This window comes from Drosophila simulans, chromosome 3R (assembly GCF_016746395.2).
Source record: "Drosophila simulans strain w501 chromosome 3R, Prin_Dsim_3.1, whole genome shotgun sequence".
Classification (NCBI taxonomy): Eukaryota; Metazoa; Arthropoda; class Insecta; order Diptera; family Drosophilidae; genus Drosophila; species Drosophila simulans.
Genome location: NC_052523.2, coordinates 27,633,961 through 27,651,915, shown reverse-complemented (window position 1 = coordinate 27,651,915; position 17,955 = coordinate 27,633,961). Strand labels below are relative to the sequence as shown.

General features: G+C 48.5%; 3 protein-coding genes and 1 long non-coding RNA gene across 6 annotated transcripts in view; 2 read left to right on the top strand and 2 right to left on the bottom strand.

Annotated features, from left to right (window-relative positions):
- The first annotated feature begins 43 nt into the window (after positions 1 to 43).
- On the top strand, positions 44 to 4,952 carry LOC6730346 (protein pygopus). The gene is made up of 3 exons (XM_039294561.2): positions 44 to 821; positions 889 to 3,463; positions 3,758 to 4,952. Exons 2-3 carry the CDS (start codon positions 1,137 to 1,139, stop codon positions 3,876 to 3,878), a joined length of 2,448 nt encoding a protein of 815 aa, XP_039150495.1. The 5' UTR covers positions 44 to 821; positions 889 to 1,136; the 3' UTR covers positions 3,879 to 4,952.
- Positions 4,953 to 5,051: 99 nt separating this feature from the next.
- On the bottom strand, positions 5,052 to 8,669 carry LOC6730345 (coatomer subunit gamma). 3 transcript variants are annotated; one of them, XM_016177912.3, is made up of 6 exons: positions 8,502 to 8,669; positions 7,624 to 8,282; positions 6,048 to 7,518; positions 5,787 to 5,972; positions 5,576 to 5,728; positions 5,052 to 5,517 (listed from the first exon to the last, which is right to left on the bottom strand). In XM_016177912.3, the coding sequence occupies exons 1-6, from the start codon at positions 8,539 to 8,541 to the stop codon at positions 5,387 to 5,389; spliced, it is 2,640 nt and encodes an 879-aa protein (XP_016037115.1). In that variant the 5' UTR covers positions 8,542 to 8,669; the 3' UTR covers positions 5,052 to 5,386. The 3 variants fall into 3 exon arrangements, with proteins under 3 accessions (XP_016037115.1, XP_016037114.1, XP_016037113.1); XM_016177911.3 differs by having other exon boundaries at positions 7,624 to 8,279; XM_016177910.2 differs by lacking the exon at positions 8,502 to 8,669 and having other exon boundaries at positions 7,624 to 8,349.
- Positions 8,670 to 9,201: 532 nt separating this feature from the next.
- The window catches only part of LOC120284945, a 27,630-nt gene continuing 18,876 nt past the window's right edge, over positions 9,202 to 17,955 (top strand). The window contains exon 1 of the long non-coding RNA XR_005544162.2: positions 9,202 to 9,789. This is a non-coding gene — a long non-coding RNA (uncharacterized LOC120284945). The remainder of the gene's footprint in view (positions 9,790 to 17,955) is intronic.
- Positions 14,559 to 17,955, bottom strand: part of LOC6730344 — a 23,028-nt gene continuing 19,631 nt past the window's right edge. Inside the window, exon 9 of the mRNA XM_016177909.3 lies at positions 14,559 to 15,615. Coding sequence (XP_016037112.1) covers positions 15,338 to 15,615 — 278 coding nt within the window. The 3' untranslated portion in view covers positions 14,559 to 15,337. The remainder of the gene's footprint in view (positions 15,616 to 17,955) is intronic.

Below are 17,955 nucleotides of genomic sequence, written 5' to 3'. Positions count from 1 at the left end.
AATGTTAACGTAGTTTCAAACTGCTTTGTGCTGACGTTCTTTGGCCACACTGAGCCGCCGACGGAATTCCGGCATTTCTCTTGACGTGCGCAAACGGTCACACTGGCGGACTTGCAATGAAAATTATTTATATTTCGCTTCTTCGCACGCAAAAATTGGTCAAAATAAACAAAGGTTAATGTGCTGCTGCTATATAACGGTTCAGTGGTCAGTCCGCCGGACCGCCGAATCCGCATAACGGTAATCCGTGCGTGTGCCGCTCATATAAACGGCGCTAATTAAAAGTGGATGCTGCAGTGGCCATCAAATCAACAAAAAGCCAACAGAAAACGCAGGCTTCACAAATCGCGTAAACCCCAACATAATTTCCCTTGGGAAATAACCGCCGGTTGTTTTGTTTTCCGATTGAAGGCAAACGCAAAAAGATCCCGTAAATAAACAACAGTTAAGCGCTGCACTGCAATTAAAACGGAACGGGAAGCGCAGCGGAGGACATAAAATCGCTGGCAAGAAGAAGAGCGCTGCCAGAAAGCGCCCTTTGAAGGGTTAATGAAGGGGAATTAGTGGCAAGGCGCAGTGCAGAGTGCTAAAAAGACGAACTCCTGACCAAAGTGATCAAGGATCAGAAAGAAACTGAGAAGCGGCAGGTGCTTGGCGCTTTGAAACGAGACAACACGACGCTGGGTTTCCAGGGTAGAGTTGCCAACCCGAAAAATAAGCGGGGTTGCCGTTCGTTGCGCCGAAAGTGTTTACCTGCGTTTCGGGAGCCAGTTGATTTAAAAACGCGATTTTCATAAGAGTCCTGGCCAGGAGATGTCTTGGTGAGTAGTTGAGGTGGACTGATCCACAGGATGCCAGATACTCATTTGGCACCCTTCACACCCCCAGGAACTCAAACTGCAGGCGGTCGCAGGCCGGATAACCGGCAGAAAGCCCAAGCCCACCGAGCATAACCCACTGTAGTTGGTCACCGAAGGATCCAGAGGATTAGTGCCCACCTCCCTAGGGACATCACAACCACTTCTTTACCAGCGTCGAGATCCCCTGCGCGGGATTGGCGACGCCGCTACAACCGAATTTCTTGCCCACGCCGTTGAAGAAAAGCTGCCACCATTCGGAAGAAGAACACCTCGAATATGACCCACAATCTTGGTATGGCGCCATATCGATTGCCGGGTCCAGCGGGCGGACTGTGTCCGCCCGACTTTAAGCCGCCGCCTCCTACGGACATTATCTCGGCGCCGAGCAATCCGAAGAAGCGGCGAAAAACCTCAAGTGCCGCCAACTCCGCTGCAGCGGTGGCTGCGGCGGCGGCTGCAGCAGCTGCTGCGAATTCCATGCAGCAGCAGCAGGCGCCACCCACACCGCAGGATTTGCTGCCCCCTCCTCCAATGGGAGGCTTCGGAGACACCATTATTGCCTCGAATCCATTCGACGACAGTCCCCAGGTGTCGGCGATGTCCAGCTCAGCGGCCGCGGCAATGGCGGCCATGAATCAGATGGGCAGCGGACCAGGAGGCGGTCACTTTGGCGGCGGTGGACCGGGTGGGCACCCGCACTGGGAAGACCGCATGGGCATGGGCGGTGGACCTCCTCCCCCGCCGCACATGCATCCCCATATGCACCCGCATCATCCAGGCGGACCCATGGGTCATCCACATGGCCCACATCCGCACATGGGTGGTCCGCCTCCAATGCGAGGCATGAGCCCCATGCACCCCCACCAAATGGGACCGGGACCAGGCGTCGGACTTCCGCCGCATATGAATCACGGAAGGCCAGGGGGACCTGGTGGCCCTGGAGGACCCGTTCCAATGGGCAGTCCCATGGGTGGAATAGCTGGCATGGGCGGCATGAGTCCAATGGGCGGAATGGGAGGCCCCAGCATATCACCCCATCATATGGGCATGGGCGGACTGTCGCCCATGGGAGGCTGTCCCAACGGACCCAATCCGCGAGCCATGCAGGGTTCACCGATGGGCGGTCCGGGCCAGAACTCGCCAATGAATTCACTGCCGATGGGATCGCCAATGGGCAATCCAATTGGCAGCCCGTTGGGCCCTCCCTCGGGACCGGGCCCTGGAAATCCCGGCAATACCGGCGGACCACAGCAGCAACAACAACAACCTCCGCAGCCACCGATGAACAACGGGCAGATGGGTCCTCCTCCTCTGCACAGTCCGCTCGGGAACGGACCAACGGGTCACGGCAGTCACATGCCTGGAGGACCAATCCCAGGACCAGGTCCTGGGCCTGGCGGCCTAGTAGGACCCGGTGGCATCTCCCCCGCGCACGGCAATAACCCGGGTGGTCCTGGGAACAACATGCTTGGCGGAAATCCCGGCGGCGGCAACAGCAACAACAACGGAAGCAATACAAGTAACGCCAGCAACAACAATCAAAATCCTCACCTCTCGCCAGCAGCCGGACGCCTGGGAGTGCCGACGTCGATGCAGTCGAATGGACCTTCGGTATCATCGGTAGCCTCCTCATCGGTTCCCTCGCCCGCCACGCCCACGCTCACGCCCACATCGACGGCCACGTCCATGTCCACGTCAGTGCCTACATCCTCACCAGCGCCGCCCGCCATGTCACCGCATCACTCGCTAAACAGCGCCGGCCCGAGTCCGGGCATGCCCAACTCCGGACCCAGCCCGCTGCAGTCGCCAGCCGGACCCAATGGCCCCAATAACAACAACAGCAATAACAACAACGGACCCATGATGGGCCAGATGAACCCGAACGCAGTTCCTATGCAGCACCAGCAGCACATGGGCGGCGGCCCACCTGGCCACGGGCCCGGACCAATGCCCGGAATGGGCATGAACCAAATGCTGCCACCGCAGCAACCCTCGCATCTTGGTCCCCCGCATCCGAATATGATGAACCACCCGCATCATCCGCATCATCATCCTGGCGGACCACCGCCGCACATGATGGGAGGACCTGGAATGCACGGCGGTCCTGGTGGAATGCCTCCTCATATGGGCGGAGGACCTAATCCGCACATGATGGGCGGTCCGCACGGGAACGCGGGTCCGCACATGGGCCACGGCCACATGGGTGGAGTACCAGGTCCAGGACCCGGACCCGGTGGCATGAACGGACCCCCGCATCCGCACATGTCCCCGCACCACGGACACCCGCATCACCACCACAATCCAATGGGCGGCCCAGGTCCCAATATGTTCGGCGGTGGTGGAGGAGGTCCCATGGGTCCCGGTGGACCGATGGGCAACATGGGGCCCATGGGAGGTGGGCCGATGGGCGGCCCTATGGGCGTTGGTCCCAAGCCGATGACAATGGGCGGCGGAAAGATGTACCCGCCGGGTCAGCCAATGGTCTTTAATCCGCAGAACCCGAATGCGCCGCCCATATATCCTTGTGGCATGTGCCACAAGGAGGTGAACGACAACGACGAAGCCGTGTTCTGTGAATCCGGTTGTAACTTTTTCTTTCACAGGTAGGTCGACCAGGTTACAATAGATTAAAAATGTCAAATAGAAAATATAATATAAATATCTAGGAACCATATTTAGTTCATATCATATTCCAAACTGCTTATATCCTGATAGTTATCTTTTCTGAACAAAATGTTTAGTTAAGTTTATAGTAATCTCATGAGCAATTAGTCTTATCACTACTAGTTCAAAGTTAACCGGGGAATACCCTTCAATTAATACATAAAATTAGTCAGGTGTTTTCGCTTATTCATGTGTGTCGTTGACTAACTCCACTACCACTATCATTTTTGCAGAACCTGCGTTGGCCTGACAGAGGCGGCCTTCCAAATGCTCAACAAGGAGGTGTTTGCCGAGTGGTGCTGCGACAAGTGCGTGTCTTCCAAGCATATTCCCATGGTCAAGTTCAAGTGTTGAAGCGGATCGGATTTAAAATCAGCAAATCGCATCGATCAACCACCAGCGAAAGCGAAAGCAATAGCACCAGCAACAGCACCAGCTAGCACCCACTCACTGTATAAAATATCCAAGCATTAACTCTATCTTAATTGTAAGACTTAAGCTGCTCAATAGTCAAGACCCCGACCGATCCAGAGACCCACCAGTCCCCATCCCGGCAGCTAAGCCCCGTAGCCAGAATGCGACCCACTAAAGTGCCGGAGCAGTGTTGTGAATTTGAGCTCCGGGCTTCCTGGCCAACTGCGGCGTGCTCCTGAAACAAATAAGCAAGGCAAACCTTAACGAAAAGTGTAAACGAAATATGTTAATTGTAATATAATTGTAATTTGTGTGTGAGCGTCTGCATGTGGAGCGATCGAAGAGGACGACGCCGCAACAAGAAGACGGAAAGAAAGCTGAGAAACACTCTAGTTTGTATTATAAAAGAAAATGGATAAATCTGAAGAGCAGGCCAGGCGGGATGATGATGCACATCTCCAATCGAATAGCACTCGCCTGGCAAGAAATCCGCATGAAACACAACAGACAACCAACCACTCGTAACTATATAAACATATATCTAATGACATATTCAACACATTTGGAGATGAGTATTGGAGTTGTAACGAAATGAAATTATCATTGTGAAATTGCTGCGAACTGCATGAGTGTGTTATTTGTTATTACGAATCTATATTATTTTTATACTTGTGTGCGTTTACATTTTAAATATTTAATACGGAAGAGCGGTTCGAACGATTGAAGGAACTCCATCGTCGATCATTTTACACGAAAATATTCAGCATAGTCGGAATCGGAGAATGTATAATAAGGAATCGATTGCGAACAAAAGCACAAGAAATTATGAATTCATGTGAGAAAGGTTAATCTGTAATTTAAGACGGATGTGGAGGACGCAGCGAACATAAACGATTCAAGAGAAAACAAATTTGTAAAAATAGGAAAACAAGAAGTACTCTAGGCTACTGCAACTATAAGTTATTTATAATTAAATAAAATACCATATAAAATAAAGTAAGCTCTAGTTATGAAGCAATTTCTCTTTGGAGGTGCGGTTCCCACGAGCCTGCAATCAGTAAAAACGTTTCAATGTCCTACTTTAAAAGCACCTGCCAAATAAACGCCTTCAGGTCGGGTTGCATTGCATATACATGTATTTTTAATATTTTGTTTCCATACTTAAGCTAAATGCACAGGCTAAATGGGGATAGTAAACATAAGCGATGCACACCGAGGCTGCATCGCTGCATCGCCACACAAACTTTTGGGAAATGGGCAGTAGCAATACTCCATGTTGCACGTGCCGGATTGTGGACAGGGCTCTAAGATAATTACAGAGACAGTCGCTTAAAGGTACAAATTATATTTTGATTAGGCGTAACTTTCTGTTTCGTAGTTTCGTAGGGAGTTCAGATTACGTTGACAGCACGCAGGAACCAAACGAGGTTCCTGCATGGCTCGCTGTCTTATCCGATGGCCGCCGTTATGAGCTCCGCCACGTCCTGATCCGTGCTGCGCACCGTCAGATTGAGCGTGACGCCTTCTGAAAGCGCCAGCTTGGCCCGCACCAGAATCTCGGCGCCGCCTCTGAAGGTTCCTGTAAAGAGGGAAAGCCTTTACTACTCATCTTACAACTTAAAGCGGAGGGTGCCTACCTGAACAGAGCAGCGTATGCAGGTGAGTACCCTCGGGCACATTCTCAGAGAGGTTTGCAGCGCCCAAGCCCAGAATCTTGACAATAGTGTTGACGGCATCCTGCAAGGTGGTCACTGCCGACAGCACAAAGGTATCCTCGGCTTGTAGCCATTCTGCAAATATAGAGTATTACTAATCACTGAATGGACCCTATATATCTTTCTGTGGCACCTTCGCTGTCAGCCGCATCCCAGGACACTTGGAAATTGTTCTTTCTGGTTTTCTGTATCTGATCGGCAACCGTCAGCTCCAAATCCTCTAGCATGTACTCGTCGTCATAGCCCTCCTCTGACTCCGGCTCGCCTGTGTTGGGATCGCAGTCCTTGACCACAAATCGTAAAGTGGCACCAAAGGTGGCTAAAATGAGGAAATAGTTCGTTTTGAAAAAGTTATATGATTTTAATACAAAATTCATGTTATTTATAAACTTACCAATGGAATTGGCGGCATCGGGCGGAAATTCTACGATGACAAAAGTAGTTTGCAGATCGTTGTAGGGTAGCTTGGGACATGGAATGACCGCCCTGGTTGTGAATCCATCCGGCAGCGTGAGTTCCACCCGCACATTTTCCAGGATTTGATCGGACAGCGTATTCAAGCAATCGAACTGGAAGACCACGTGCTGGCCAAATATGTGTTTGATGCACTGCACCGTGTACTCCGTTTCGCTTTCGGTCAGCTGGATGGGAGCTGTGCTGCGATGGATGGGGCCCAGCACCTGGATGCCCGGCAGCTGTGCCAAACGTGCAGCACTCTCCTCCTCCCGCGTGATCTTCGGCGGCCGTGGAGCACTGCTGGTTACTAGCATTACGTCGTTGGCAATCACTGGCTTTACTATGGCCGCCTTGGGCACAATGGAAATATCGAAGCGTGTGTCCAGGTCACCATTCAGATGTTCGACCAGCGACTTCTCCAGCAGAGCCAGAGAACAATTCTCCCTCTCGATGATGTAGTTCTTGTACAGCTCTGGCCTTTCCGAGTTAAGAATGCTAAGGTAGTAGGTGGCACGGTCACGCACCTCGTCGTCCGGGTCCATCTGGCAACGACCCAGCAGCACGAGAATATTGCTTAACAAGGCTGGGCAGGATGCGCCAAACTGGGCCATGGCCGTGACCGCGGCTGCTCGCACAATAGGGCTCTCCAAGATGACGCGGTTGTAGATAAAGCGTATGTACTTAGAGGGTGTGGCCGCAAAGGGTCCCTCCTTGCCCAGCAGGTGAAGAATCCTCACCGCTAGTGAAACGTGTTCACAATCCTCGATGAACTCGCACAGATGCGACAAGCCGGACTCCTTGGCGTCCGCATTCTCCTCGATGATCGTGATGATGGTGTCAACTATGGAGGTCTTGTACTCAAGGCCACCCTCCTCGCGCAGCATACCGCTGAGGAAGTTCATCAGCACTGTGTGCTTGCGCGGATATTTGGTGCACAGAGCGCAAATGGCCTGTACGACCACCACCTTGAACTCATCCGAAATCTCGGCCACAAACGTGGAGATCTGCTTCATCAAACGCTCTACCGAGGATTCAGCGCCGGTCTTTAGCAGCGTAGTGATGGCCAGAGTGGCCACCGATCGATTGGAGTCCGTGATGAGGCCTTCCAGGTCCAAGTTACAGGTGGTCACCGCTGCCGGGTGCGTCATCGCCACCTTGTTGAGCGTGCGCACAGCCGCAAAGCGCAACGTTGCCTTCGGCGAGCTGCAGAAAAGCTGGAGGATGGAGAACGCCGGCGATAGCATTCGCGGATTGGTGTTCTTGAGGTTGACAATGGCATGGGCCGCCTCGTAGATGACCATCTCGCTCTTGTGGCGCAGACAGGACTCGATGAACGTAAACAAGGGTGAATCGGAAAGCTCCTCAGAGGGAATGTCCTCCTCTTCGATTAGCTTACAGGCAATGCGTATCTGGGGGATGTAAAACGAACTTAGTCAGATGTCACATTAAATGGAATAACAGTGCTCTTCGAATCCAATTCATTAAGAAAAGTTTAGGGTACAGACTCCACTTACCAGCATGCAAACGGCATAGGGACTCTTCAGAGAGCCTCTGGTCAGCTTGTTGACCAACTTGGAGACAGCCAGCCGATCCGACTTGCGGATATGGTAGAGCAGACCCAAGGCGTGGTACTGTACCATGATGTTGTCGCTGTTCAAGGCCTCCTGGGCCTCGTTTGCCCACCTCTTGACTACGTCGCCCGCAGTGTTGGCCAATCTCAAGGAACTGACCAATGCAGCACAAGAAACCGCCGCGTTTTTGTCTACAATGCACTGCTTCATGTAGCGCTCCACGGCCTGCAACATGGTGTTATCCGTAATGCTGCACAAGGCCCGGATGGCGGCGGCCCTGTACAAGTCTTCCTTGCCGGTCATATCCTTCGTTAGCGAGCTGGTAACGATGATGACGTCCTCGGCAATGGAGCTCAGCTCCTTGATACCCAGGTATACCATACGACGCAGCACCACGTCCTTAGATTGGAAGAGCTTCGTCATCGCGAAAAAGCAGTCGGTAGCCTCGCGGGCCACAAGCTGCTCACCCTGATTGATCAGGTACAGGATTTTGGTCAGGATGTGGATGCACTTCCTTGGGTTCACCGGCGTCTCATTGAAGGTGCGCGTCTCCTGAAGCACCGAGGTTTTTTCCAGGTTCTGGTACGCATTGCTCGGTCCTGCTGGCGGATGGCCGCGATGTTTTTTGTGCGAGGCAAGGGAAAAATAGTTCATGTTCTCAGTCAATTTAATGAAAACTCGATTTTTCTCGACTTTGTCGGGTTAGTGGGTGTGTGAGTGTGTGTCTGTGCCAGCGGAGCACCTTCCAGCAACTGGGTTGTCTTCGATTGGCTTCGCTGGCCGGCGGATTACTTGGCTACAGGTGATAGCCTGCTACTTACCGTCCTCCTCCTCGTCTTTCTCGCGGCGGAACGAACCCATTGTATTGCAACTTTCGGTTAAATCGTGGGTAAAACAATTGAAATGGTTTTCTGGCTGCGCTTACACGTCACTCAGCGGTGCCCAGTTGGTACATCTGTTATCGATGTGAAAACTCCAGTGAAGTATCGATAGGTCCGATGTTGTTCTTATCTTGAAAATACAACCTTTTTTCTGCGTTTTGTAGGCAGTACATCTTAGCCGATTGTTTGCCTATAGCTTGCAGTTTTCAATAAACTCGACACCGAAATATTTTTTTCTTTTCTTAAGATTTCTTGTTTGTCTGCAGTGGATTAAAAACGGAACCAGTTGAGATTCACTTACTGGTTCGATTGTTAGTATCGATAACGTATCGATAGTCGAATGGGCGGACAAATATTTAAGCTTTGAATTTGCTCCATGTTGGATTACTTACAAAATTGCCAGGAAACTTTCAAAATATAAAATTATTTTACATTTTCGCCATTTTCACTATTTTTTTTTCTTTTTTTCAATGGCATTTGTCGAAATTGTGATGATTGCGAAGGCTGATCAATGCGATGAATTTCTAGTTAGATAATAACTTCTATTAGTACATAATCATTTTGAGTTTCATTTATGATTTACTGGTGATGAAAGTTTATCCAAATCGATAGATCTCATGACCGTTAAGTAATCGGTGCACTTACCTAATTAATCGAGTGCAGATCCTGTTAACAAAATGGACGCCAACTTTTTTGTCAGCTCTAGTTTGTTTTGTCCAATTAATTATGACTTCGTATTGTGTTTACTTAATTTATGCGTGCATAAGCACCACCAATTAGCGAAAACAAGGAACCCATTATATTGAATTGTCAATTTCCGGCGCGCTGCAAGTGCCGTTAATTGCATTTTGCATGCCGCGGGGAAATTCCGGCGCACGAAGAAACAGCTTCATTGCGTGTCCACGAGGCGAGGACCTCCGCCAAAACGCCAAAAAAGAAAGAAACCGAAAAGATCGAGACACCTACAGCATGAATTTATGGCCAGGCGATAAGCGCCGGCCAGGAGGAAAATCCGCCTGGTGCCCAAAATTGGACAAGGAACGTGTGCGTCGGACGGGCGGAGAATTTAGTAGCTGTCAAGGCATCAGCTGTGGCCCCTGGAAACACCTACAAAGCCACGAAACCTCCATGCTTGCCAAATCCCAAGATGAAGCCAAGTCGGAGCGAACCTAAGGCCAAAGTCGGAGCAAGAGTTGAGGCGTCGGCGCACGCAAGGAGTGAGCCACAGGTGAGTTTTAGGCTGGATGCCAGCCAACAGTAGAACTCCAATTTGTGCAACGCTCCCCCACTTGTCTCCAGCGCCATTCATTCTGGGGCACCTCTTGTACCAAGACTGGCTTAGTTCTGATTTCCAAACAGGCGTGTTTCAGAGTTTTCCTAATTGATTACCTACATATGAATGTATATCAGGAATGATTTCGACGAGCAGTAGCAAGTGGTGTATATTTTCGGAATCTTCTTGTCCCCCATCGAACCTCGACTGTAATCCGCAGTTAGCTTTGCGTGCAAATGGCAAGGAATGCGGGCGGGGAATGGATACTCAGGGTTTGGTGTTTCGCTCGGATGGAAGTAGAGATCCCGATTCGCTGGTGGCCTGTGACTCCACAAGGCTGATGCTGTCAGTTGCTCTCGGCCGGCCATTGGCAGCTTTATGGCCGGCTGGTGTGTGTGTGGGCCAACCTGCATACCGATCATAAGTACGAATATGAATCTCTAAGCACTTGCATTCGTTAGTGCGCCTGGTGCGAAAGATGCAAAACGGTTGCAAGTTCGGATTCCAGGTCGGAACCTCCCCCTATCCCGGCCAAGACCTTCACCGGTGTGCTAACAAGATGGCAACACATGAAATTAGACTGCACCGATGCACGTCCAGCGATAGAAGAAGAACGAACTGATCGTGCCCAGAAAACGGGCAACGGCAGGAACAACAGACTAATTAACATATTCAAATATTTGTCGCATTGTTTCGCTAGTTTCCCAGCTCCATCTGGCAGCTCCCCTCCTCCTGCAGCCGGGTTTATTGAAAAGCCATTTTACGGTTTCATGCTTGAGAGTCATTGCCAAGTGGCCACGCCCCATCATCTCGAACCCAGCACCCTGGTCTGGTGCATCTTCCTTGACTGTCTGTGCACTGCAGACCCCTTGGCGCTATTTTTATCGCATTTTAAAAGGCTATTTGTAGTGGTTCCACCAGGAAGTGGCATAAATTCGCAGCGCATAATGGTTGTGAATAAATTATTTTGCCGCAGCTTCCTCTCGACCATTGATTGGCTGATAAGAACCATCCTCCGACTGCGGACTCATCCATTGCAATGGCCAGCAGAAGAGTCCAAGGAGGAAACCCAAAACAGATGCTGCGTACAATGCACTGGTTACGTAATCACTTACTGCGATTCTTGTCCTGCAACGTGAGAGAGGGCAGCCGGCGGCCTTCCTTGTGCACTCCAGCAATTTTCACGCACGCCCCCAACAAGCAAGCCCTCCTCTCTCCTCCACCCTCCGTGTTCCCCCTTCAAGATGCGGCTAGGCCAAAGCCAAGCCCATAAAATAAGGAAAAAGGAGAAAAGAACACAGCATGCGGAAAGCAAAAGTCCCACAGTCCGTTAGGCGGAAGCGAAGGCCAACAGCAGATTTGGCTTTAATTAAATTTATAGGGGTAGAGCGTGAATGTCTAGACCTTGCGATTATTGCAGGAGCACTAAGGTAGGGCCTTTAGAATTATTTGAATACCCCGAAAGAGAAACGGATATATGGCTTTCTTAAGCACTTCATTAGCTGTAATAGACCGTGGATTGTTTATCGGCTGTATTAAGACATACAAGTGGCTAGTCTTTTTCGAATGGCTTTGGAATTTTAGGACGCTTTCTCTCCATACTTTTCAGAATTTTACTTTGCCTATTAACCCAGTCATAGGATTGAAGCTAACTGCTAACACCTATCGTTTAACGACTGTAACGTGAAACAAAAAAATATGAACATGGCCATGAGGTAAACTGCCATAAAGTAAATCATAAATATTTGCTCAACATTTTCCAGGACTCAAACAAACTATTATGGGTCGTTAAGATCAGAGATAGAAACATGTGCTAATCATCTTTATGTAAGGCAGTTGGGCTGGAATTTGGCGCAGGCAATCGAAGTTCTGTAACTGGAGAGAAGTGAAGTGAAGTGACCCCTGTGGTAACTGCAATTGCCCAAGATTCCAGAGATATATTGCAATTATTAATTGTTTTTCCGCCGGTCTTCAACGGTACTGAACCATTTCACTAATTTTAAATGGCTTTCCTCCTCCGCCGACTGCCGCAATCGGCTGTCTGCCTGGAGTTTGCATCGTTCCTGGTCAATGTCCTTACCCGTTTCGGTTTTCAGTTTTGTTTGAAAGCGGCTAGGTAAGCATGCGCATTGCGCACGACGCGTCAGCTCCTCCAGTTCCTCCAGTTCCTCCGAGTTGGGCCTAGCCAGCCAGTCAGCCAACCAGCTAGCCAGCCAGATGTTATCCCGGTAGTGACCCCAGAGCAGGGCCATAAATTCTCACAGTATTGCCTACTACACGCCTGCGCCTCCGCAAATGTTCCAATTTGTATTTTTGCACAAATTGTTGTGGCCGCCGCGGAATCTTCTCAGCTTCTCCTGGGCATCTCGGGGTTGGCTGCCTCGCTTGTTTGTTTTCGGCTGCATTTAATTTAATTTCGCCTGCCCAATTGGGCTGAACCGCAATTAGAGACAAATGTTTTCGGCTGCATTCCATTGGCTACTTAGCCCCATGTTCGTGGCAATTAGCATTAGCCTGTGGGATATATTCGGGGACATGGGCGTGTGTTTTCTGGGGCGGGGAAAGTTATCTCCCCGACCAGTTTCCCACACGTTTGCTTTTTGTTTGCTTAATTAGGTGAAAACTGGCTAACAGGGACAGCTGTTTGGCTGCCATGCCGGGCAATTGCTAATGAGCAGGACAAGCTAAAGGAGTTGGAGTTGGCGAAATGAAAAGTAACCAGCCACCGTCCTCGCTTTCAGGCTTTTGCCACTTTGGTATCGGAAAATGGAAAATGGTAAACGGGAAAACGTTTGCCACTCGTCGCTTCAAGTGCTAGATTCCAGCTTTGTCAGTCTGTCTCAATGCCCTGGCAGGAAGGTTGGGCAATTCGATAGGAAAGGAAAAATGATAGTACGGATTTCGTCAGAATATGTATGCAATCAAAAAAAAAATAATTTTAACTCTATATATATTTCAAACATACGAAAAGTTCTTGCGATTTGAATTCAAGGTAGAAATGTTCATCTTATTTTAATTTTGTCCGGGAAGAGTATTCGAAAATACCCACTGGGAGATGGTCTCTCTTTGGCTTTGTTGTTCATCGGCGGGCTTTACATTTCCTCCCCGACTTCTCCTTCTCGTATTGGAGGCGAAATTTGGCGATGCCCATTGCCATGGCAAGTGCATAATTTTTCAATCAAAGCGAGCAGCTGTAAAGCAAACAAAAGCAGAGGCCAAGAGGCAGAAATCGTGAGCAGGCCAACATGGCTAGAAAAGCAACCCGAATGGGAAAAGGAAGTGCTGCAAACGAGATCTTCAGCTCATCCAATCCCATCCGAAGCCCAATCCCAATGCAAGTCCCAAGCCAAGCTAAATGGCAATGGCATTTAAATGCAAATGACCACGAAGCGTGAGGGTGTTCAATGCGAACTTTATGTATGGAAATTGGCAAAATGCGAGCAAGCCTTCTTCTCCTCAATGGTCAAAGTGTCAAAGTGGCAACGGGTGTAGGTGTCGCCACGCCATTGTCTCTGGAATTTGCGCCCATTCTGGCCGTGCTGTGGACCATCCCCATCCCGGGCCGGGCCAAAGTCAAGCCGCTAATTAAAAGCCATTGCTAACAGTCAACGACTTAATGGCCAAGCATTTGCATAGCTGTCAACGCCAATAAGCCCACACTTGGCCACGTTCTCTAGGCTTGCTCTGAGGTGAGAAAAACCAAAACCATCAGCAAAAGGCTCACGCGGCGTTGGTCCGGATCGACTGGACAACGCCTGCTCAGCTGCGGCATCGCTGTACCTCCATCTCCAACTACATCTGGAAACTCCATAGCCGTGTCCAAGCCAAATACGCACCAGAACCGGCCATAAAAATTGTCAACGCGTGTCTTCGATGGTTTACTCTAAGACTTATCAAGGGTATATTCGCTACGAAGATAGATACTAGATAGATACTTTTCAGTACCCATTTTTCTATGGATTCATTTCATCAGATTATTGCAGAGCATCCGGCATTCGGATACGGCAGTATTTTTCAATTAACTGCAGCTTAATAGGGGCGTTTTATTCAACGTGGGGCCCGACGCACATGCGTTCCCAACACCTTGCCAGTGGTAGAGGGACGCGGCGGCTGACTTTCATGCCATGAAGATGGAGTCTCCATCTCCACTGTGGAGACAGTGGAAGACATCTTCATTCGAAAAGGCGGCACACGTCTCGGGCGATACTCGGGTTTTCGCACATTTCAATTTCAACGTGCTGATGATTAATCGACACCTTCGGTGGCTCAGAAGTTTTGATGTGGCCCACTAAATCGTACGATTTAGAGAATGGCTATAATGGCGTGCGTAGCTGGAGCGTTAAAGAGATGGTAACACGCCTGGTTAAGCTCGATGCCATGCCGCCTCTTAATTTGATTAACACTTCTGTGGAACGGCCCCCAACTGCAAGATATCCATGGGTGCCGCATATGTGGGCCCTGCTCAAAGTGCCGTGAAATTATCATAATTTCTTTGGTTGTCTTTCGCTTTGACAAACATCAATTTCGTTGGTTAGGCGGCTCTGCGAGTTTCGTCGACCAAATGCTAATGGGAAGTGGTCTGGGCTACGGAAAACTGTTTACTTAATCAAAGCGCTAATAAATTTCGACATGCCTGCCCAGCCACCGTAATTAATGTATAAATTCAGTGGACCTGCGCTGGCATGTGCCTTCTTTCTCTCGCCAATTAAAACAGACAGCTATAGTTATGTTTAGACATTTATTAATAAATATTTTATTTAGGCGTAAAGTTTATTGCATTACTTAATCAGTACAATTCGTTTATTAAATTTACGTTTATTACTCCTCGTCTCCTTTTCTCTTGAGATTAAACCAAGTCTCTCAGAAGTTCCTAATAACTAGCACCGCCTGTCGTCTCGGCTAATAAATAATAAGAAGTATGATTCGAAAAATAGCAGTTAGGCTAAGGGGGCTGATGGGATCTCGGAAATTTGGAAATGCCGCCCTGCACAGAAGCCTGGCGCAAAACATTTTGATACAAAATTATTTGGCAAACTTTGCGGGTTAATGCGGGTTGAGAGCAGCAATATAGTTAATAATAAATAGTATAGTTATAAATGCATTACGCTCGAGGACATGAAGCAGATTTCTCACTAAACTTATAATTAGCCTAACTTTCGCTAGAGAGATTGTAGCTCTAAAAACTAACTCGAATTTATCGGTTTGAATTTCCGTTCTTTTCTTGGCAATGCGCCGATTTAAAATGCTGGAATCTCGTCGTCCAGTGCATTTAAAAGCGCGCATTCTATTGTATCGTAAAAAAGGAGTCAGAGCTCCCAGTGTAAACTAATCGTAGACTTAGTCTAGGCTGGATTAATCAAGGGTTCTCAATGATTTCATGTGTCGCTGCTAGGCGAATATTTTCTATTCAAGTCTCATCGAATCTTTTGAAGCTTTCGAGGCATATTGCGTTTGTTCCCAGCTAAGTGTTCCCGGCAAACAGCGAGAGCCACCCAGATCTCCCCTAGAACTGCTGTCCGTAGCGCCCGTTGATGCCGCTGTCGTAGAGTTTGCTCAGCGTGTCCTTGGCACTGCCCCCGTACGACGCTCCCGAGGCCGAAGATCCGGCGGAGGAGTTGGGTGGTGGTCCGTACAGCATGGTGGGCGCTCCGTAGGTGATGGTGGGCGTGGGCTCGTGCTGGTACAGGTAGCGCTCCTTGCTGGAGCGACGCTGCACTGTCTTCCAGATGCCGAAGATGCTCAACTGGGCCAACAGGAATAGGGCTCCGGCCATGATAAGTCCTGAAAAAAAGAATATAAAAATGGCTATGACTCTCGGTTCTTACAAGTCAGAGTGGGAATGACGTGAAAAAGCTGTCTCACATCCCAAAAGAGGGCAAGCACCAAATTTTGATTTCATTAAAACATTAATCTTTCTTTATCCCAAGCCTTTTGAGAATTAGAAAACGAGAATTTGCTCCAGATTGCTACTGGAGCAATTTAAAAAGGGAAGTCGGCCTCTTATCGCCATAAATCAAGGGGATTATCTCGAGTTACCGATCTAGTTCGAAGAGTTTCGACGGAAACTGGTTGCGGATAGCCGGCGAAATGCCGATAAGATCGCTTCGATGGGCGGAAAACCAGATCGAGTGGAATACGAGGCAAAAGTGACCTCAGATCGGTTCGGTTATCACAGAAAACAAAAGTGGGCGCCACTTGACCCACTTCGTTGTGGACTGAAACCGAAGTAGGGGAGCGAAAAGAAGAACATAGCTCCAAGGTCCCAAGACGCAGAGTGACCAAGTGACCAAGTTTGACAGCAACAAGTTGAAGATAAACAAAAACAATGAGAAATAAAACAACGACAATTTAATGCATGAGTTGCATATTTCGGCACGGACTCGGACTCGAACTCGGACTGGGACTTGGACTTGGACGCTGTGCTGTGGCTTCACTTTCTATACCCTAGACATCGCATGTTTCCCCGTTCGCCTGGGTTCTTAACAGTGCAACATGCCACATAAATAAGCCCGGGCTGCAGCGAAGGAAACACGAAATACCGAACCGAAGCCGGTAGAAATCGGGTGAAAGTGCCGCCAAAGTCAAAGTCAAACTCAAACTCAAAGTCGAGCTGCAGTGCTCAACTTGCATGCGTTGCTGCCTCTGCTGTTTGTGTCCAGTTCACGAAATCAGAATTTAAGAGCAACAGCGTCGACGACATGCCAGATGACTATCAGAGATTACTTGGTAACATTGTTGTGGTTGTTCGCTGCTCAAATGACCATAAAAAGTAAGCCGAAAACAAATCAACAAACAAACCGAGAGCCACAACGTCGTCATCATCATCATCATCATGATTTCCATGACTTGAATGAGTTTCAATAACAAAGTGCACGCACTTGAGACTTTTATTTATGTGTTGTATCCAGCTTTTCCATCGCAGCAAGAAGACCACAATAACAGTAACCAAAGAGGGATCAACGAAAATATACAAAATTATAACAATTACTATAAACGGTCCACGAAGTTGTGGGAGTTTCGGGGGCAATAAGTAAACCGCGGTGCCCACAAAATGGTAAATAATTTGATGAAACTGCAGCCAGAACAAAGAGCGAAGAAAAGCGCTGAGAAAACTCTCAAGATAATGAAAGTGTAGCCAGATGCCAGCTGATCTGCTGAAAGGAGGCTCATAAAAACGAAGCTGCATAAATCCGAAGGATTTACTCACAGCTCAAGCATTAAAAGCTAATTTATGCTTCATTAAACGTACAAATCGCCATTGGAGTCTATTGGGAATTGTGCCGTAAAAGGAACAAGAAATTAACTAACTAAAAAGTTATCAAGCTAAAATTGATTTAGAACATAAACTGCTGATCAGCATAAATAAACGCGGAACGAGGCTGAGTCACTCATTTACATGATGTATTTTTTATGACTGACCGAATAACCGAGAATCGCCAGCAGGAATAGTTAGTGGAACTAAACTAGATTAACGATTAGATTAGAAATATACATCTGCATTTAGCAATGGTTTCCCGACTCGCATAAACAAAGAGATTACGATGGATCAAAATCTAAAACAATATTAAAGACACGAAAGTTAAAGGAACTAATAAGCAAGTGGTGTGTTCCTGAGCAGAAATATATGATATTCCTCATAATAGCAAGAATGTATTAAAAGAGAGGAGATAATGGATTAGGTAAATATTGGACATTATATCCTGGCACTTAGGCGAAAAACACTTTGAATTGTGGATAATTTGATGAAAGCGAAATTATTGAAAATCTTCCTGGTGATTACTTTCGAAGTAATGCCAGAAATTAAATTCCTGAACTACCATGAAGTTAGCATTAAAATGGTTGAAGTCATGAGAAAGATCCATTTCTAAGTAAATACCGGCGCAGAATGCAAAGTGCTCATAAGCTTTGACAAATTACAGGGTGTCTTGGATGCGGCGTTAAATTGCCGCTCTGCATGCCAAAGACGAAGGCCGGGATTCATCTTCTCCTGGGCGCACACGCACATCCAAGTTGGCCAGGTGATTCCAGTGGGCAATGTGTGCGGCAAATGAGCTTAAGCACAGGTAGAACCGTTGCTCTAATTGCTTCGGTTTGCTCGCCTCTGATCTGCCTTGAAATGCC

Coding starts and splice junctions, on each gene's coding strand:
- LOC6730345 (XM_016177910.2), bottom strand. CDS start 8,334: ATGAACTATTTTTCCCTTGCCTCGCACAAAAAACATCGCGGCCATCCG. Junction 5,973..6,047: donor CGATGCCGCCAATTCCATTG/GTAAGTTTATAA, acceptor TCCTCATTTTAG/CCACCTTTGGTGCCACTTTA. Junction 5,729..5,786: donor GGATGCGGCTGACAGCGAAG/GTGCCACAGAAA, acceptor CTATATTTGCAG/AATGGCTACAAGCCGAGGAT.
- LOC6730346 (XM_039294561.2), top strand. CDS start 1,137: ATGACCCACAATCTTGGTATGGCGCCATATCGATTGCCGGGTCCAGCG. Junction 3,464..3,757: donor TGTAACTTTTTCTTTCACAG/GTAGGTCGACCA, acceptor TCATTTTTGCAG/AACCTGCGTTGGCCTGACAG.